The sequence below is a fragment of the Apostichopus japonicus genome, chromosome 2 (genome assembly GCF_037975245.1).
Source record: "Apostichopus japonicus isolate 1M-3 chromosome 2, ASM3797524v1, whole genome shotgun sequence".
Lineage (NCBI taxonomy): Eukaryota > Metazoa > Echinodermata > Holothuroidea > Aspidochirotida > Stichopodidae > Apostichopus > Apostichopus japonicus.
This window is the reverse complement of record NC_092562.1, coordinates 15,594,405-15,617,191: the sequence shown is the minus strand read 5'-3', so window position 1 is coordinate 15,617,191 and position 22,787 is coordinate 15,594,405. Positions and strand designations below refer to the sequence as shown.

General features: G+C 37.3%; 1 protein-coding gene across 1 annotated transcript in view; it reads right to left on the bottom strand.

Annotated features, from left to right (window-relative positions):
- Positions 1 to 42: 42 nt before the first annotated feature.
- LOC139979633 (transmembrane prolyl 4-hydroxylase-like) overlaps positions 43 to 22,787 on the bottom strand; it is a 35,587-nt gene continuing 12,842 nt past the window's right edge. Inside the window, exons 4-10 of the mRNA XM_071990631.1 lie at positions 14,865 to 15,175; positions 10,771 to 10,934; positions 7,529 to 7,586; positions 4,375 to 4,598; positions 4,121 to 4,211; positions 3,837 to 3,963; positions 43 to 3,504 (exon numbers count right to left, since the gene is read on the bottom strand). Of these exons, the coding sequence (XP_071846732.1) occupies positions 3,194 to 3,504; positions 3,837 to 3,963; positions 4,121 to 4,211; positions 4,375 to 4,598; positions 7,529 to 7,586; positions 10,771 to 10,934; positions 14,865 to 15,175 (1,286 nt within the window). The 3' untranslated portion in view covers positions 43 to 3,193. The remainder of the gene's footprint in view (positions 3,505 to 3,836; positions 3,964 to 4,120; positions 4,212 to 4,374; positions 4,599 to 7,528; positions 7,587 to 10,770; positions 10,935 to 14,864; positions 15,176 to 22,787) is intronic.

Sequence of the window (22,787 nt, the reverse complement as noted above, 5' to 3'; positions counted from 1 at the left end):
CCATAAACAAAACAAAAAATGAAAAACATTTATCATTTAAAATCCAAGTACTTTTTTTTTAATATTTCAACGTCATTTTTTTATGTTTTACATATAGTACTATATATTAACGCAAACTGATTGAAAGAATTACGGGGTAACTCAAATTAAATCCAAATGAGAAATAATAATAAGTATTAGCATGAGCAAGTACAATATCCATTTCACTGTACAAGTCTTCTCTTAATTAATCAAGGCACAGTTAGTTAATATATTTTATTCTCACTTAGATCCAGTTTTGGGAACGGAATATAATGTATTTTATCGCGAACCTTCCTCATTCATGTAGTTAACATCACTCCTACCATACCCCCCCCCCCACCCGATCACTCCTACCATACCCCCCTCCAACACCCCAATCCTCCATTGTGGGTCTTATATTATTTACGAATTAGCAATGGTAGAGAAGAATTTCTCGTAAAAGTAAATCTGAGAATCGGTTCTCTGGATCTGAAAACAAGAACAATTTAAAAACCATTTAATTATCTGCTATATCAACCCAAGTTTGTATGTCAATGGTTCATGATCGATGGGAAATTCTGATACTAGTTGACGTAACACTTATATTTAAAAGCAAAAGAAATATTCCACACTCTTATACTTTCCATCGCAACATTTTGCCTATATAGCAGATATGGTTGATGGAAAATATTGAGGCAGTTATTTTTACGACGCTTCGAACGCCACCATGAATGTGGCTTCTGGATTACAACTTTCACGTCGGGTGGCTTCCAATTCAATATTTTAACTAAAATTTGGAATCTTTTCATTTTAGAAAAGTCATTTCAGATGGGAAAAACCGTAGATTGCTCTTGGATGAAAAACCCACCTTACTATGACCCGGACGGGGATCGCACCCTGAACCTCTCGATTGCTAAGCCTCATTGCTTCAAATGCCATCGCCTTTACTTTGACTGGCTAAACCCTCCCGTTCTCTAGGAAGTGAAACACAGTGGGTGGTCTGTGATGTCATTACGATAGATGTACTTTTTTTTAAGCTTTACTTAAACTATTATAATCTTCCTGTTGATTAACCCTTGACATCTTGATATACAATTGGAATGTTTGCTTAGCTGTCAATGTTCTCTGTAAGTAGACCTCCATCATATGAAACTCTTTTGTACAAATTTGATTTTCCTCTCTGGATAAATGATTGAAAACTTACAACAGAAAAACGACCAGAATGCAAAAATGCATTGAGGTTTCGGTGACTTCATTACACTAGACTTCTGCTTCGTCCCCAGAAATAGCTCTTACAATATATATGCCCTGAACCACTCTTTAGATGCAGTATTACACTATGGCATAATAAACACATGTCATGTGGCAATACACACCTCTACCAAAAACAATAAGGTTCTTGCACTCAATATAGGGCATCCACAAACTAAGTATGAGATTCCTTACAGTTTCCCATCTTGAGATATCCTGATTACATGGTTTTCACAGTTTGACCTCTGGTGACCTCCAGTGACCTTTGGCCTCCACCAAAAGCAATATGTTTCTTCTACTCAATATAGGACATCTACATGCCAAGTATTAGATTTGTTAATGTTTCCATCTTGAGATATCGTTTTTACAAGGTTTTCACAGTTTGACCTCTGGTGACCTGAAAATGACCTTTGACCTCCACCAAACTCAATGGTGTTCTTTTACTCAATATTGGGCATCTACATGCCAAGTATGACTTTCATCAACGTTACTGTTCTTGAGATATCGTGTTTACAAGCAAGGCGTCACACACACATACGCCCACCCACACACCATCATGACTGCATAGCTTTCGCTTGTCATCGAAACCCCAAAACCCTATTGCCATGTTGATAACACCCACTCTGCTGTTGACAGATGAAGTTACAAAATAACACAAAATTAACAACAACAACAACAAAATCACATTTTCGCCATGAAATATGATATGGTGTTAGGTTTTGACCTGAAGATGCAGAAAAAGTTCAGCAAGTTTGCAAAACAATTCAAACTTCAGCCACCTGAAGATCACTTTAGCTAGGCTTAAATCTGCCGTAAGCATATTGTTCCTAGTATCGGGATGGTGTACGGAAAGGGTAGATGGTGGAGAAAAACAGAAGCTGATTACCAACATTACTTTTTCTCACATCTTCCCCCTCCCCGACCCCCCCCCCCCAGTCCCCACTTAGCCATACGTCCGGTCTAACACTTACGAAATACTAGTTACACACCTACAGTAAAAATTGTCATTTGTTTTTTTTACGGCTGACAGGGGGGCATGCAACTATTTTAACTGACGCATGACGTTTACATCAGAAATAACAAAGGCACTAGATATACGGTACCGTAGTTAACTTATTAGGCACTTTTATGGGACACTTTTTCACTGAGATAAGTTGTAACTGGGACCTTTCAAACGCGGAGACTAATTTAACAGATGGAAATATGTGTACGTCCTTCCCATCACCATTGTTATGTATAACACACCAAAATAAAATAAAAATAAAAAAAAACTAGCATTTTCCTTTAACACGAAACATGAACATTTGTATTCGAAATCCCAACACCATGGCTACACATGTAGAACTATAAAAGAAGCATTTTCTACTTATTTTAAGAGATCTAAGATTCACTCTAAACATTTACACTCTTAACTCCATAGAGCGAAAAAATCACTCTTTTGTGAGTCTCCATCATGATCACTCTTTTGAGGAGTAAAGTTCACTTTTAACGTAGAGTGGGTTCACGAAAAAAAAAACTGATTTTGAATTGATAGGAAATCACTCTTGGAAAGCAGTGGAATTCACTCTTTAAAAGAGTGGTCACCGTGGAGATTCACAAAGAGTGAATTCTAAATGTTAAGAGTCTTTTTTATTATATATTTATTTTGATTGCAATAAGGTGATCAATATCATCACCTAAACCAATTGGGATTAAATAGCAATCAATCAATCTTTCAATCAATCTCAGTCTATCAGATAGAAATGCCTAAGTTTAAACATACACACAGCCCAAAAAAAAAAAGAGAAGAAAACACTTTTGAATATTTTAAAATAACTGAGAAGATATAAAGGTGATAATGACTTGTGATCTTATGAAAAGAAAATATATTGCACAAAGAAAAGTGAAGGAATGCAAGAAGCAGTAACGACGTGGATGGGCGGGGTTGGGGTTAGGGGTGAGGTCATAGTTCATCTTTTGTCCCCTCTTCAGCTTCCTCCCCCTCCTCGGCCTCCTGTGACTCTCCAGTCTCCGGGAATTTGCTCTCTAATTGGGAATGTTCATCTTCGTTGTCTTCCTCATGAGTGTCCGTCAGTCTCCTTTTGGCTTCTTCCTCTTTCCCTATTTCAAGTTCTCTTTTAAAGTGTTCTTGGTACTTGACTTGCTTCTTCAAAGAGTCATCGATATTTATCCAGTTGTTAGCGATCCATTTTTCACCTTTTCTGACGTCACATCCGCCGTGCAATGACGCATCATGTACATCACCCATCCAACCTAAAATGTTGAAGAAGATATCAAATAAGGGTACTTCACATTTTATAAAAAAAGCGACTTTTCAAGCAAATGATGAAATAGACAAGTAGTAAGTGTTAGAGTATGTATGTGTGTGTGTGTGTGTGTTTACACTATAGAAACAGACCGAAGCTCCACATGGAGCCAAACATCAAGTACCTAGAATATGGAAAATTGTGTTCTCTCTATATAGAACTCGGATATTGAAATCCAAGTCAAGAAATCAAGACCTTGGAGATATAGAAAATTTGGATATTTAATGTGGAAATTCTGTGACATCATTTATGACGTCACTCATAGTGACGGGGACTTACCTGTGGTTTCATTGACCATGTGGTTGTACCAGAATATCGCCTTGCCTTTTTTTGGTTTCACAACGAGGTTGCCATCATAACAGTGATTTGACAAGTCATAAACATCATAGGGCATTTCTTCCAAACCCTATATAAAGAGAAAATCTCGTAAAAGCAACAACATGAATATTTTAAATATTTTGTGGTGACCCTGTAGGCTGTGACTATTTTCTGTCGTTGATGATATTAACATATTAAAGGGATAAATGACATCAACCATCTCACCCCGTTTGTATACTACTTACCTCGTAAGAAAATGATCCGTTATCCGCTACCGGAAATGCGGTCTCGCCTCCGTCCTCAACATCACTGAGATAAAATAAAACGGTGGCGTACCTGAGGAATATGTAATATTAAAACATAACATAAAACATATGCAGATATATCAAGTTTTTCGCATTGCTGCTGCTACAAACTAAGTTTACAAGAGATCAATCATATGAATGTTTTTCAAAGAACTTTAAAGCAAAAGATGTTCTTTCTTTGTTCATTTTCTTACCGACAAAGTCTTGATGTCCTGCTGTCGAAATCTGACACATTTTCCTCCATCTCATCATCATCTTCTTCTTCTTCTTCTTCATTTTCTTCTTCTTCGTCATTTTCATCAGCGACGTCATCGTCTTCAAGCGAGATAGCCTGGCTATGAGAGCAAACTAATGTGTCGTCGAGTTCGCAAGAGTCAAAATGGGCGTGGTAGTGTCCTCCAGGTTTGTATCGCACTACCTGATTGGTTGACACATAGAGAACAGGAAGTGACGTAACGTTTCAGCCAACAATCAACATAAAATTTACTGCCCAGGATTATATATGAATAATAGGTAATAACTTTTATGTATATACGAAACAAATGTTTGCAAGTGAGCCTATTTCAGAATTTTAAGGTATTTATCGTGTTTACATAATATAAGACATATATCGTTATGGGATAATCACAATGTTCACTCTTACGTGGTCGAAAGAAAAGAATAACAGTAATAATTAAAACAGGAGGATCAAATGAAGAACGAAAAGGTAATTGCATATGATGTTATCATCTCTTATACCAAAGCAGGAAACTTCTAATGTTTAATAGCCAATCAAGACATGGACATAGCCTTGAATAGAGCAGTAGAGGGAGCTAGAGCCTTTTTCGAGGTGAACAGATCGACCCCATGCATCATACCCCTCCCTTCCTTGTGCATCTCGCGTTTAACACTCCCTACAGTGGTCATGCCGACATAGCTATCTAGTCCTACGAGTGGTGGCATGGCGGTCCTTAGGTTTAAAATTGGACAGGAAATCAGAGACCACGGTGTACATTTGCATTCCGAATATCTAAAGGACATACCCCATTTTTCATTCCATAAAATTCCAAAGTATTAAAGAATCTGAAAAGAAAACTTTAGGAAGTAAGCTCCATTTTTTTTATTTTGGATTTACTGTCTTTACAGATAAAGATAAAACAATGAGTAATTTAAAGTACACTGCACAGTCTTGCTTTGATTTTAGTTCATTCCTCTCCGTCTCGTCGAGTTCCGGGATGTAATTTCGCATTTAAAATTAAAGCATTTGATTGATGTGTTCGAAGTTGCGCGTGTTCGTTAGCATGATTTATGAAGCTACATGAAACCTTATACAACTTGACGTCTGTTTTCAATCCTTCCTTTAAGTATTCAAAAAATGGAGATAAATATGGAGTACCACGTGATCTTTTATCTCTAGGTTAGCACAAATTATTACTGTGATTGTTTGTTTCCTACCTGCATCCGAGGAATTTTAATGTTGATAGATTTGCTAAACCATTAATGAATAGCGCCCACAATTTAAGAGATTCACTCAGCAACTATAAAACTTTAATGTTGATATCTGTATTTTTTAAATATTGTTTTTATTTAAAGGTGTAAATAAAATTTGACCTCCACCTACTCACGATTCATGATTTGACTATGACATATTTTGTCGGTTGGGTTATGACCTAATAACGACCCTGTATTGTCAGTTTTGAAAGTAACTGAGTCTGAAGCAATATTATAACACTATACTAAATACGAAATTATTGAATGTAGCTTAACTGTAAATAATATTAAAGTTATGAAAGCACCTTCCATTTTACCAAAGTTTCTCAAAGGAAAAGGGCCACCCCCTGGACGGTATAACATCTTAACCCCATCCCCCAGTACAAAAATGGCGGCTACGCCAATGTTAAACTCTTCACAACAGCCGCGTCCATTTACGTAAAATCACAAAGCAGTAAAAGTCTAAATCGGACCAAGTACCGGATTAATAATGACGCAAGACAAAATGCTAACGTTGTAATATTTATACGGGTTTTGCGTATGACATGCGTCAATCTACGTATTAACTTTCAGTGCGGCTAATAATTAACATTTAATGAGTGAGTGCATAACAGTTTTCAATGGGTAATAATTCATGTATTTCTTAATCCCAAGTATGACATATTATATAAGCTTTAAATATAACATGTTGAATTTATATATATCATTTCGTATTTCCATTTTTTAGAAATGAAAATGTTTTCTTTTTTTTCTTCAAACGCGAACAATGCAGATAGATGAAATAAACATATATCAAGTTTCCGGGTAGTTGCAATGTTTGGTTTCTTACTTAACGTGGCCTTATAGTACCTCCAACGGTGTTCGGTATACGTTAAAGCTTTAAGCTAAGGGGAGTTTGAAAACAGACGTCAAGTGGTATAAGGTTTCATGTAGCTTCATAAATCATGCTAACGAACACGCGCAACTTCGAACACATTAATCAAATGCTTTTATTTGAAATGCGAAATTACAGCCAAGTAGACAAAACTATATGTTTGAGACTGATTTAATTTAGTTTTACAAGCATTTTGTGACAACTCGCTTGATAAAAAGGAAAAAAAACCGACATAAAATCCACTATTATATACTAATATATATATATAATAATATATATACTAATATATATATATATATATATAATAATATATAATATTTAATAAGATTTTACCTTTTTTTATTTCATTTTCTGGAGGACGAGGTGCAGATGAATAAAATCTGTATATTCTCTGCCAATGCTATGTATATATATGTCAGAATACACTGGTCACCGTACTTGTATATTTCGTCGTAAAAATATTAGGACGGACGGGTTGCCAATAGCACGTTCTTTTGTTACGAACTAACAGACTATAACTAACATAGTGATTTCATGAGCTGATTCCTACAGTTAAAAATATATTTTTACATATCCCGTCTGTATTCTTTTAACTACTGTGAAAATGGGCTGTAATTTTTACCAGGCTCCCCAGCCCACCGGCTCATCGGCCCTCCGGCCCAAATGCCCGTGTGGCCAGACCGCCACTGACTATCATACAGAAATCAGCCAGCCAGCCAACCATCACATGCATAAAAAAAAAGGAACCGACACCATTTGGCGGGGCGCGGCACCAACATTTTAACACAATAGAGTTTCCATGGATACCATGAACAGGTGAACAATGGGGACATCAAGTGCTCATGTTTACTGCTTTGGGTATAAGGATGTGATGGTTATAATGTGGGTTGTGTTTCTACATGCCGGGTATAAACTTATTCCGTAATATCCTGCTAGTCATATATATGTCAACATACTTGTTGTATAAGAGAAAAATTTGGTTGATGCTGTTCATATAAACTCACCTGTAAGCTCTCACTACTGATGACAATGTCTCGCGGCAGCTGTGTTAATTTGATAACCCTGCATAAGAGAATTACAAATAGATGATATTAAACTAATCCATATCCGGACGTGTTTGTTTTGATGAAAGACCTTCAATGCGCGGAAAAACAAAACAGATTTCAGAACGATGACATTTATTTCATTTACAATACTATATAGTTTCAGCATAACGTCATTTTAGAGACGTTTTACGTTGCATCCGCCAACGACAAGAGCTCTATAGAAAATTTCTTACAACGTCCTCACAACGTTATAATAACTGATGAGAGGGGAAGGAGCAGTGGCGGCACCAGCTGAAGCAATCAGGGGGTGGGGGCAACTAGGGGAAAGGAATACATATATAATTTTTTTTGGGGGGGGTTAAGAAAATTTAACACTGACATGGGAGAGGGGTCTAAGGGGACGTGTGTCCCCTTCCCCTTTGGGACTTTTTCTATACAGGTAAAATGACTTAGACGCAAAATGGTGCTATTACTTGACGATGGCTAAAATTGTTTTCGAAGTTTGACAAACTGAGCGCCGGCGACTAAGAGCCAATAAAATGTTTTAGCGGTTGACTCTGGTAGGCATTGGAAGCTGTTTCTAATATAAAAGATTTGCCTAGCTCTATATATTTTGGATAAGTACCACATCTGTTGGGGGATGTTGGAGTGGGGGAGGGGGAAAATTCCCCTCATTCCCCCGTAGCACCACCACTGAGAGGGGTCATGGAATACAACTCTGGGGTCCAGTTTACGACAGGTCTCGACGCCTCTGCTATATATAGCGACAGTGGAAAGAAGCAGAGAATGAACATGTCTTGCTTACAACATATGGGCATGTGTATTATGTCTGTATGGTTATTCGTATATAGACTAAAGTGGTTGTTCTCAATTTTTGAAATATTATTATATAGTTTCCTTATCGCATTATATTTTTTCCTGTCCGGATTTGATTCATCCACCTTTCTCCTAGGTACAAATAGACTATACATATTGCGTATGCGTGTCTTAAATTTAAGGGGAAAGCTCTTTCTCTCGTAAGTATAGCGACGAAAAGTCAATTTATTAATGGATTCAGTCTCTTAAAGCCCTTTCTGTTTTGTTGCTGCAGTTTTCTTCTTTATCATTATTCATCTCCTACATCGACCGGAACCACTTGAGATGAGTGAACCCCTCGCAAGAGGTTATTAAAATATGTTAAGTCATCCTCGAATTTCGGCCTATAGTATCTGTTTTATCAAATAATTTACAATACTAATAATACATAACACGGGAGGTAATAATGGAATCTCTACGTCAGATTGGGGAACTTCGTTTAGTGCAAGATGTCCCCAAAGTGTTTGCCACTGTCTCTCTCTCTATAAAGTCACAAGCAGTTGATTTCAGTTTATTCATGAGAAGATGAAAAAATCGTTTAGAAAACTAAAGGATTAGCAGACGACGACAGTTGACATTTTAGGGCGGGAACAAACTCAAAGTGACACTTAAAGTGCCAATAGTATAGGGAGAAATGAGTCTTAGCCTATAGCTTTAAATTTATGGTATATTTCTTAAGTAGTCATCCAAGATATAGCTTGGACACGAAAGACCAAATAACTTGACCCACCATTCTCCACCCCAGTCCCCTAACGATGAGGCTGTATCCATGTGATCATGACGGTGTTACGTCACTAGTGAAGTTAGTACTATCAACGGCTATACGGGAGATGGATTGGTCGGTTTTGCGTCTTCGGCGATGGAATCTTCCCTAACAAGCATGTTCACAACATTATCAATTTTGTATGTTAGGCTATATACTTAGGTACTACCCTTTGTTTTTTACCTAAAATGCAGACTACACCGACTAACCGTGAAGTTTAAATTTTTGCTTTCAGAACCCCTGACGATGATCACACACTCACAGTTTCGGTGCAAGGGGACTGGGGTTGAGAGCGGATCAGTCGTTTGGTTGTTTGGTTTGTCGTACCCAGGTTCTTTCTTGGGTGACTTTTCTTAAAAAAAGTATTTGTTTTCAGAAAAATGTCCTACAACTAAAATGAGGAATTTTCCAGTTGATCCCTTCACATACTTGCACATACTTGCACATACACACGGTAAGTTTACATTTTATATTTATCTTGCATGCAGACATCAATATATTTGTATCTATATATAGTTCCGGCTTTTAGAAATAAGAGAAACCAAGTATCATTTCATTATATCTTTCAACACATATTACTTTAAATATTCACTCCAGGGTATACGAAGCAAAGTACTAATACAGACAAAAAGTCCGCTGAAAGATGAAACACATCTGTCTCGTTTCGCATAGTCAGGACAATTGACTACAACATGTTCGCTAAACCAATGTATTATGGGAAGCTCATGACAGGAAGAACAAGGCTGTGGAGATTCATTTCATGCATGCTTACGACTATAGAGAAACATCTGATTGCCAGATGGTAGCAACATAATCAGAATAATGAACCCGTAATTACTTCAACGAAACAACAAACTTAACCTTGTAACCTAGAAATGAGTAAGATGAAATAGCGATTAACCGGGTGAATGGAATTCTGGGTACATGATATCCGAGTGTTTTTCTTTCGATTAAGACGTTAGGTTCCATATCCGTGCAATGCGTGGGCCTACTGTGTCAAATATAACTGGCAGACTTGAGACGGGGAATGATGGGCTTGGAAACCCCCTGCCCCCCCCCCCCCCACCACGTTTACTTCCTTGAGAGAGGGTTGCCGAGCATCTCTTTGAAACCTTTTAACGTTTGTCGATCACATCAAGTCAGTCCGCGTGTATTTCCATTCGCGTTCGATTGGGTTTCAGTGGGTTATGTCCAAAGTTCTCGAAACATCTTGTATGCTGTATATATGCTTTCCTCAGGTGGAGAGCTGCGATGTCCCTGGTGTATGCAGTAAGTATTCAACGACCGCGTTCTACCAGGCAGACCGGCACATTTTACTGGCATGCGTGGAAGCCGTACAGCCTCGGTACGGAATCTCGTGCATCTTCCCGTTTATCCTCAGTCACCGCCCCCACCCCTACCCCATATTATGTACATGTTCAAAATGTCATGTCCGGTCTGAAATGACGTATATATTAATTACTTTGGAAATTGGGGGGAGGGGGGAGGGGGGGGGGTAATTGGCTTACGCTTTTATTATTATATATTCAATTTATTTACACTTTCGAATTATTTTACCAAAAATAATCGTCGTAACCCTCACCTTTCATGAAGTCTTTGTAAGATTTCATCTTCTTCCCAAGTTTGATCCAGCCAAGCCTGATCGCTGACCCGGGTATTACTAAACTCAAAGGAGGTATCATTGCTCGCAATTTTCTTCTTAACCCATTCGTTAACAGATTTCTCCATGTCAGCGGTCCAGATCAACTACAGGAAAAACGAGAAAATGATGATGCCAAAAAATAAAGAAGGTTGTTAACAGAGGATTTACACTATAGCGGATATGTTTCTTTAGCTATCCTTTGCTTAACGTGGCAACAAAACGTTGCTAATGTGCAATGTTTTGACAGAATAATTGATCCGTAACAGAAACAACAGGAAATAATATCTCTATACAGGAAGTCGTAAGTGAAATTAGATCACGTGGTTTATCCAGAATACCGGTGCCTGATTCGGTGATTCCTCACACACATACACATAACCATCATTTAAAGGAACAGTCCGGACTCAGGCACTGCTCATTATCTCAAACATATTGAACATAATATTACTCAAACTGTGGTAAATTGTACGTTCTAATTTAGTCGCACAGACATTTTTTCCCTACGTTATAAGCGATTAGAAAATTCTCTATTTTTTGAATTATTTCGTCATTATTTGAATATGAAACTTGACTTTTGAAGCTAGTGAATTTTATTTTATTTTTCTCAGTTTATGAAATATTGAAAAAAATTCACCAAACATTGATAAAACAGATTATAGTAGAATATAGTAGATTATTGTTAGATCTGATTTTTTTCCTTTAAAGAAAAAAATGGGGAAAAAAGTGTTGAGGTGAATCTGCTCACTAAGTATGAAGTTCACCTAGCTTCACTTTGAGAGTAAATTTTGTTTACCAAGGTTATCAGATTTGGCTCTGGCGACCTCCAATGACCTTTCGACAAACACAAAAACTTGTTATCAGTATAAGGTGGATTCAGATACCGCGTATATGAAATTACAACCAAGCTTTGCTTTTGGAGTCGTCCTAGTTTACGAGGTTTCAGACCTGGACCTCAGGTAACCTCAAATAACCTTTGATATCTACGAAAGCAATAGGTTCCGTTTACTCCATAAAGTGGATATATACATTACAGTTATGAATTCATAATTTTGCATTAATTTTGGAGTATTGTTTTTTTAAATTTCTCTGATGACCACAAATTACCTTTCACTTGTAATCCCCCCCCCACAAAAAAATAAAATAAATTGAAAGAAAAGATATGTACATGTGAGGAAATTACATCGACTTGAATTACGCGTCGAATCTGACTTGTCTTGGTAAAAGCAATGAAAGAGGCCCCCTCCAAGAAAAGAAAAAAACAGCGATGAAATAAAAGTTTCGCTGTTCACACACGCAAACCCACGCCAAGTACCCAAGTATTTTATTCCTGTGACAATTTTAGCATGAATGAAGGATAGTGGAAACGACTGCTATAGTCGCAGTATTCAGATAAATTCATTTAGGAAGACTAGAAATGCATCGTTATTAATGGCACACAAATGCTTCTGTAGGCGTATGTCATGCAATATTATTATGGGGGAAGCTAGACAGACAATATTGACTTCGAGAATCATATTTGAATAATTAGTTGCAAGCAATCGCATTCAATATCTCCTTTTTTCTTTCAAATCAAAGGAAAAGCAAGAATACGATGGAAGGACATGAGACAGCAGGCCTCAGATAAGAAGGGGGAAAAAAGTAGAAAAAGAAAAAAAAAACAGCGATGAAATCAAAGTTTCGCTGTTCACAAACGCACACCCACGCCAAGTATTTTATTCCTGTGACAATTTTAACATGAATGAAGGATAGTGGAAACGACTGCTATAGTCGCAGTATTCAGATAAATTCATTTAGGAAGACTAGAAATGCATCGTTATTAATGGCACACAAATGCTTCTGTAGGCGTATGTCACGCAATATTATTATGGGGGAAGCTAGACAGACAATATTGACTTCGAGAATCATATTTGAATAATTAGTTGCAAGCAATCGCATTCAATATCTCCCTTTTTTTCTTTCAAATCAAAGGAAATGCAAGAATACGATGGAAGGACATGACGTGCAGCAGGCCTCAGATAAAAAAGGGGGGAAAAAAAGAAGAAGAAAAAAATAGAGGGAAAGAAATATTTTAAGCACTAGCTTTGGGGAACATCAATCGTGTGTATTATAATTGAGATAGCATGTCACTTTGGCCATTGCCTCCAGCCGAGGCCGTTAACACGAGAGCAGTGTAATGAAGGTTATTATGATATAGTATAATATATAGGAATGATGTTAGATACACATTCACACATAGGTCGGTGTTTTCATGCGGGCTCTATACTCAAATCATGAATCTCCCAAGATTAAGCCCTGACAGAACCCAGTTCCGCATGCTTTCCCGATTAATTTGTTTATTATCAAATTTATTAGCAATATGTTCCGTGAAAATGTTGTGAACGCTTCTTCTCGCCCAAACACATATTTCATTGGCCTTGTCTTTGATAAACATTTTTATAAAAACATCCAAAGAAGAAGAAGCTCAAGTTTTTCAACTCATCTGGATATATATAGATAGGTGACTCACTAAATCTACCGTGTCTATGTCTACTGTCAGAAAAGGAATGTCTAAATTCAAACAATCATAAATTACGTGATAAAAACATTATTTAGTACAGTTTAAACCTATACTTATGGATAAAGGCAAAGGCCAGATATCGTGATTTTTGGTGGGAGGCGTACAATTAATTCACGGCCCATGCGCGCTTATTGGTCTACCAAGCTCGGAAAACCGTTGCCGAAAAGTTTCGATAGCCGATATATGCGTATACGATATTGTACACACTGTAGTGTATACGCTGTGTGTACCCATCTCAGCACCACTAGACCTGTATATGCACTCTCGCATAGTATACTTAGCTTAAACATATATACTAATCGATATAGATATGCTTTAGTATAGCTTAAACCTATATTAATCGATACTAACGTGCTAAAGTACAGCTTAAACCTATACTAATGGATATATATATGCTTAAGTATAGCTTAATTAACCCTATACTTACTCGATGTAAACATGCCTTCGTACAGTTTAAACTTATACTATTGGATATAAACATGCTTCAGTATAGCTTCAACCTATACTTATGGATATGAACATGCTTCGGTATAGCTTAAACCTATACTAATCGATGTAAACATGCCTTCGTACAGCTTAAACCTATACTTTTGGATATAAACATGCTTCAGTATAGCACAAACCTATACTAATCGATATAGACATGCTTCAGTATAGCTTAAACCTATATTAATCGATATAAGCATGCTTTAGTACATCTTAAACTTATACTATTGGATATAAACATGCTTCAGTATAGCTTAAACCTACACTAATCGATATAGACATGCTTCAGTATAGCTGAAACCTGTACTAATGGATATAAACATGCTTTAGTACAGCTTAAACTTATACTATTGGATAATAACATGCTTCAGTATAGCTTCAACCTATTCGATATAATTTGTAGTAATCTTCTTGTAGTCCCCCATCTTTCCTTTTGTCAGATTGTTCAATCGATAATCACCTGAGTAATAATAATCTCTTAAAGTTCAACCGGAAGTAGATGATGGGTATAAAGAAATGAATTAACATCGGCAAAATGTATTCAGCTAATTCAATCCAACTTATTTGTACAGATTTGTTTGACCTTCCTTATTTCCTAATCCAAACTTTACTTTTATTCTTTACTCTAATTATTTTATGGGTATAACGTGTGAAGCAAATAGCATTTTCTGGTTTCATATAAAGCTAATGGGCATATGTATATTCGTCATTTCAATTAGCGTGATAAAATGGTCATTTGCTACTCTTTTGTTGACAATAACCTATAATGAATAAAAAATCCAGAAATTCTGTCCCTACACAATACACAGGATCAGATTATCGAATGGAACTACGGATATATATATATATATATATATATATATATATATATATATATAATGAATATGACACGAAGTGACCGTCTACGGCTAACGAGCTGTAATTAGGTGATAGATTATAGTATATAGTTCTTGCAGTGATCAGATGTTTAAAGAGACCTTTTAGTTCTCACCTTGAACTCTTCAAAATCTAGTTGTTCATCCTCGTTGGGATCCATCTTGAATTCTGCCATTAACATTCTGACGTCACGATCCGATAACATACCCTCAGCAATATCCATTAATCCATCAGCACATTCGGTTGGATTCAGGAAGGTGTCCTCATCAACATCCAACTGGCTGAATATTTCTTGGATTTCGTCTTCATTTCCGCTGCTAAGAGAAGGCAGAAGTTCCATCACCACGCCGCTAGGTTCGAGCCCATTCTGCAGAGCGAGGTCGACCACGTGATCGCACTCTTCATCCGTGAGAAAGTTTAGTATCTCTAGTTATAATGAAAGGTATACCTGAATAAGTTAGTGAATTACGTGAATTAAAATTCGTATGTAAAGTGATTTTTATTATAATGGGGTATAGTCGAGGACACGCGAACTTTATGGATACATTTTATCAACATTGAGCTTGAAAATCCCTTTAAATAGTTGTTCAGAGCTACACGACTGTGAAATACTTTTGAGAAAATGACCAAGTTTTGCACCATTTGAGATAACCTGTTGACCCCTCGAGCCAGTTTGCGCCCATTTGAGCATGATTTCAGACAACATGTTGACCCCTTGAAGCTCAGAGGGAGAATCCCTTAGGCGGTTTAAGTGCACGTTTAAAGCAAGAGTATGAACCCTGAAGCAGATTTCATTACCTGGATGCCAGGTATGTTTCGTTGAAGACCTACAGAGACTGTATATAGCCCCTTCACAGAACTAAACTGAAGTAGATCAGACCATACTATGTTCACCAAAAGAAATTCATAGGCATTGGAGAATTCACAGATAAATTGAAGCTTTAATTTTGGAGTAGTTTTCTTCAAAAGGTTTTCAGGCTTTGATGCGTGTTGACCTCGTGTGTGACATTTGACCTCTACCAATTTTAATACGAGTTTTGCACACACCAAGCTCGATCTACATAATAAGTATTAAGCTCAAGAAAGATGTACTTATTGTGTTATCGTGTTTACAAGATTTCCAGACTTTCATTTATTTGTTGACCGCAAATGACCTTTGACCTCCACCAACTTCAAATGGGTTCTTGTACAAAATGAATCTGCATACCATGTATGAGAATTCAATACAGATGTACTTTATGAGTGATCGAGTTCACAAGGTTCCCAGACTTTTGACCTCTGTTGACCCCAAATGACCATTGAACTTCACAGAAAGCAGTGATTTACCGTGTTTTGCAAGCAAATGTCACATACATACATACACACATACAAACACACACATGCCATCGCATAGATATCCTTTTGCCTTCGGCAAGGAATGAAAGAATCAATATGTAATATTCCAAAATTGAATGTGATTTTTTTCTTAACCGTTTCGAGGGATGTTGCTTATCAAGCCCGTCTATGTTGTTTTGACTTCACTTCCAAGTAACTGACATGATAAGTAGTTATAATTGACAAATGACACCGACATTATGTCTTGAAAACTGTAAAGTTTCCGTAGACTCCCTTTATTTGCAGACTACGACATCCCGTCCTTATATATTAATTGCTGTCAATTAGTATATTCTAAATGACGAAAACAAAATCCATGCTTCCGGGTTTCATGATACTTGGCTACGATCCACACTCTTAAAACACCTGGGTCATATTCATGACCCAAACGCAGGGTCGATGGTCTTATAACCCAATTTGGGTTGTACCATACACTAAGCTGACCTAATGCTAAGTCCGAAATTGACTTTCAACAATGAGTCAAAATAATATTGCACTATGATTGGTCAACATTATAGGAATATGAGTGCATCATTTCAGATCAGCCAATTAACGAACACACATTGACCGTCTGATAATATTGGCCCTGCGCGCGCGCCATAGACAACTTGGCTGTAGGACAAGTTTGCTGACAGAGCGAACATGATCAGAAGCACAGATGGATTCGTTTGTGAAAGATAAATTAGAAGAATGGGGCTTGATGGAATGGGCTTATTCATTCCAAGGTATGGTATCATGTGCAAATATCTTTTTTATATGTAATTAAATTTCAAGAAGTGCTGACGTAGCATACGAAGACATAACGTAAGGCTAAGTCGGTGACTGAATTCGTAGTCGTACTAGCCTACGGCCTAACGTTAAGCCATAACATAGGCTAGGCCTAACGTAGGCATGGCCTGTAAACATTACACTATCTGGTTAGGCTAAGTAGTTTCTTTAAAATATTGAGATTATGTATATATGTACGAAACCTCTACTAGGCTTTAGTATCCGGTATACAAATCCACAATCCTGATATGAATATTAGGCCCCTAATGGTTGAAATTGTAAAATATGGAGCTAATTTACAGAAAGTTCTGTCCAAGTTGTTAAACGGACCCGTTTAGCCTAGTCGCTGCCAGTTAGCCTACGTACAAAAAATGCAAAGTTTTCGATAGGACTAAGAAGTAAGATGTCAATATATCCTATAGGGCCTAGGCCTATTACTACCGTTAGGATCGCCCGTGGATAGACCCATGGACTTGCACGGAGACCAAACATTATTCCATATTCTTACATTTGCCGAACTGTATATTTAAAATAAATATGACGATGCACAAAGTTCTGCATAAGTAAGCATTGTTGACGATGCATAATTAAGCATTGTTGTGCCAAGTTTGCTGAGTAAATATGATTAGGCCCCTAGGCTAGGCCTATTTGCGATCATGAGGATGACGGCTAGATTTGGACAGGCTAATGGGGTGTTTTTTTTTGTACACATAGGGGCAGCTACTGTAGTGTGAAGCATTTAGCCTAACGTTAGGCCTAGGCCCTACTGCGTATAGTGTTATAGGTCTAACGATAGGTCTAAAGATATGGAACAAGCACCTGTGAACAAGAGTTTTTACCAGAATTTTAGGGTTAGGCCTAAATAACAAAAATAGCTTAGGCCTAGTCCTAGTTAAATAGCTAATGTTACATCTGATTAAGCAGTAAGTGTACTAACATACTGTAGTCTATCTGACTTCCGAACGAAAGGCAAAGAAGACCAAAAAAGAGGCAGAACTTGGAATAAATTTACAACAATTTCATTTGAAAATTTCTTGGCAATGAAAATTTTGAATTATCATACAAAATAACATTTAGGCCTAGCCTAGAATGTTATAGGCCTATGCTAGGTCTATTTGGTCAAGATGTGAAAAAACAGCCTGTTTTGCATATATTATGGTTAAAAATAAGTAGGCCTAGCAGATCTTATTTGTTCATATTGCTTTTTGAGCACGTTGTTATACGGTAATATTGGAACGTATTGTTAGGTAGCCTAGGTGTATATGCAGTATTCGGGCACCTTATGATACCCTACGATAAATACTTGTATATAAATTCTACAAATTAAGTGTACAGTTAAGCAGGGGCGGGGGGGGGGGGTGTTGTAACAAGTACTGTAAGTAGCACGGGGTGCCTGTAACTTTGCACTTTTCAGCTAAATTGCTTCAACATTCATTGAAAATATTCAGATTATGATGCCAGCACCAGACAAACCTCAATCTATATAGGGCCTGGCATAATCGTCAGGGTTCGAAATATGTGGTAGTTCAGTAGGCTGTAGCAGAGTGTAGCCCTAGACAACCAAATATACGTTGGACTACCACAACTGTCAGAACACTTAGTAGCAGTAGTCCGATGGGCTACCAAAATTTCCCAATTTGAAAGCTTTTATCTGTGATAAGTTGTTTTCACCCACACTAACAATGTGTAAATCTTTTCCATAGCAATACTGTATATTGTATATACCTTTTATCATCATTGTGTAAAAAATTATACAGGAAAAAATCTTCACAGTCCAAGTCTGGGCACAAAAAAATGCTTTCTGTGCAGATTTGTCACATATTTCATCCTTTTTCAGATTAATCTTGACTTTGAAGTCATCAAGCCAAAGTGTGGGGACAAATTGTTCCTGTTATGGACACCTGCACTCGCTAGGAACCTACTGCATTATGCTGACAAGCAAAATGGTTGGTCTTGACACCTGGGGATTGATCAAGACAGCAGTCAACTATCAGGTAACTAAGGTGCAATAACTTAACCCAGGTAAAATGCATGTGAACTGTTTTCATTTGACACTGCCAGTGATGTGTCACTGGGCCCCGGCTGAGCTTCAACTCAGTCAGGGGAAATAATGAAAATGGTGTGTATTTGGAGGAGGGGGTCAGTCAGGGGATTAAGGTGGCCAGTCAGATAACAGAATAGTGTCAAGTATTATGCTTGATTGCCATGTGTCAGTACACAGTGTCTTAGGTCTGGCATGGGCACAACCCTGCACATTCAACATAGATGACATCGGATTTGTTATAAGCTACAAATGTTTTCTATTCTCGCATCAGAATTCTGGTAATATTGTCTTGCTTCATCGACGAACATTCATTGGCCTGGCATCCACCCAACTTTGGATCACAATCAGAGATGCTGTTGAGAAATTGGTGGATTTGTAGAGCCGTCAGAGATCCTATCCACACTATATAATGCATAATGTTCCACTGAAAGCCTTTTTGTAACTGATATATCATCATATATTACCACAAATGTGTTAGCTTATAACACAGGCATAATCAGTGACTCTATGAGTGTTAAGTCTGTGAATCTTTCCCCAAGGTTCTTATTTTCCCTCTTTACAGATGATGAAGTATGCAACATTGCACTGCAGTGCATTCCATGCATCTTACTAATTGGCAAAGGAAAACGGGCTACAATTGAAGATGCCCTAACTTCATTTGTGGATTTGCAAAAGGTGAGCTGAAAGCTAAATTTGAAGTAGAAAAATTCCTTTTATCAGATCATCGTCGGTTACAGGTTCATCTAGGAAAATTGACAGACGATACAATTATGGATGAAACAGGCAAAGAGCTTGCCTTCTGTTCTCGAGCAGTGTACATCGATTGGTGAGACAAGACATTCATCAATTACAATCCCACCCTGCTCCTAGAACCACCATTTTATGTTCCCATCTGAAAGACATGAACGATGCATTCAGCCACTTTCCCAAGGGGAATGGTGGAAGGGGACTATCAAAGCATCGGTCACTAATGCTCTGCAGCTGTACCAATCAAATGCCCGAAGAACCTCACCACCCCCAGAAATTGTGAAAACATTACCCACTAGCAAGTTCTCACACAGACAACTGCACCAGGTTGCATTGTACAAACCCTAAACCAAATTCATTACAGGTAGAGTTGTAACAATGATTCCTCAGTCCAGTATACACATGATATATGAATACATGTATATAAATGTGAATGCAGAATATGTTGAGTGTGCAGTGGAAGAGTGTACAATCTAATTCACACCGATCGGATAGGACATTGCGGTATTCCAGGCAGTATGCTGGGATAGTATAATTGTCTTGTTAACTTTTGAACACTGTGTTCATCCAAAATCAATTGTCCAGGGTTCCTCGATGAGCCTCAAATTAACTTACAGAGGCCCGACAATTCTTTATATCTGAATTAGTAAAAAAAAACTTGTTTTCAGTACAATGCATAAAATACCTGGCATCTCTACAACCCTCTATGAAATTGTGGCACTATTCATCACTGAAGTTGTGAATGCTAAATATTGCACATCCTTAATCAAAACAAAGATTGCTTCTATCAATACCCCACCTTCTGGGGAGTACTACAATATATGATCCTTTCTATATGGAAGGCAGTATTCGAATAAATCTAAGAAGTTTGCTTCCATAACCTTTTCTTTTTCATTTCAGATTGGAACCAATTTTCTACACTACCTTGAAGGGGTGAAACAAAAGCAACCATTCGTTCTAGCTATTGGAAGCAGCAGGGTTAGCCCGGAACAAACTTACATAATCATAGAGAGAGAAGCCATTCCACAGGAGTCGCTGATTAATGCCATTGATTTATGTTTTAAGTGTTTTCATGTTTTTGATATGGATTATCAGTGGCAATGATACAACTCCCGGCAGTTCCTCCAGACTGTTGTATACGACATTGATGTACCTGGGAAAATTTCATTATCAGTTGTGTCATTGAAGACATATTTGAAAATCAAAATGAAGTAGGGCTGAAAATTTTCATACCTGGGTCCCATATTCATGCTTCAACAAGAACTTTCAACAAAGTTGAAACAATAGTCGCACAGTGCAACACTAGAATTAACTTGTCAATCGATTCAACTGTCCATTACAATTCCTTTTTACATAACAGTTGAAAGAATTTGGACACAATTTTGTTCAATGCCGAGCAACCTTTATGATCATCTGAAGTTGTGTGATTTTAGTTGAAATCTCAACTGTTAGTTGAATCACGTTTATGGGACCAAGGCATACTTGCCTCATATACAAAGCAAAGATATTTTTGTATTCTAAGAAGAATTGGCAAAACGTTTTCAGCCTGTATGATCATATTTGTTTTCATCTCATAAATTCCAGTTCCAAAGTTGCAGCTCACAAATTGTTTTGCTGTCATGAAATTTTAGAAGGAAATTATATGGATTGTCCCAGTCCCAGTTATCTGCTCTAAATAAATTTCTTGGACTATTTTCAATTGAACGGCTCTTGGAATGCAGAAATCTGCGTATCCATTCTACACATATTTACATATACAATATTTACCTGTGCTGGGTTATGTACAACAGCAGTATAAATATTACACATAATATTTGGACTCATTACTTATAGGCTTGCCGCCGTTTAATGAAAGCCATGGATAAGTGTTAAAAGGGGGGGGGGGGGAATCTTTCTTTACGAGGCCTAATTTAGTGAACATTTTCAAGCCTGACCATCCATCACCCCATCTTTTAAAAATGTGGCAACCATGTTTTGATTGTCATTTTCTTCTTTTGTTATTACATCTTAAGTAAGGCAAATACCTCCCCATGCGAGCTAGTCTATGCTTTAGCTGATAACTATCACTATGAAGACACACACATGTCTAGCTAGAAAGTGTTCGTTCATACATTCAGCAAATTGTATTTTATCCAAACAAGTCTAATAAAATGTTGAAATTGTTTATGTAAAAATTGCAATGGGGTAAAAAAAATATTAAATCATTGGTAATGCTACAAACAATTCCTTCCTTTAGATCTTGTACTATGGTACCATGTTAATGAAACATTCAGTTTTGTTGCAATTTTACATTTCAGTTCACTTTCTTTGAAGGAGTTATATCAATAAATTGCTCTGTCAAATGAAGCCTTTTGTATTTATGTATTTTTTCCTATAAGAGTCAAGCTGACCCAAATTTGGTTGATTTTCCATCATAACCCTTGCCTGGGTCAATATTTACCAATATTTCTGGGTCAAATTTTCAACCCATAAATTGGGTCACTTATTCTGACCTTATTTTCTGGGTCAGTTTGACCCAAATGTGTTAGGTTCCCTCCTGACTTTCATTTGGGTCAAAAAGTGACCCAATTTGGGTCAATTTTAACCCAAGTGTTTTTAGAGTGCATAAAGACTCCAAAGTTATGCAGGCTACTGCGGTATTCGTGACCACTCTTGCAAACATTACAATACACGGTCGCGAAAATGAGAGGTTAACAAAAGGTTTTTGGACTGCCAAGAAAAGTATAACAACAATCGGTTTGGAAAGCAATCAATTTAGGGGGGTCAATTTCAGTGAAACCGGTCGTGAAAATGACCTCCAAATACTGTACTATATATCGATCTCGTTAAGAGTTTGGTTAACGTTAACCAGTTGCAAGTGACACACCTATCAGTATACCAACCGACCCACCCATAATGACAGGTTTAAACTTTCAGTGATCACACATCAGTAAAAAGTTCCCGTGATTTTAGACTGAACTATTCAGCCGTTATATTGACCTAACCCAAGGCCCTTCTTTTCTTATTTCAAATATGATTGTAAATTGATCAATTCAAAATAAGTCGTTAGTTCTAACCAAATGAATGTTAATGAGCAAGTAATAATTGATTAGATGCATATTGCTT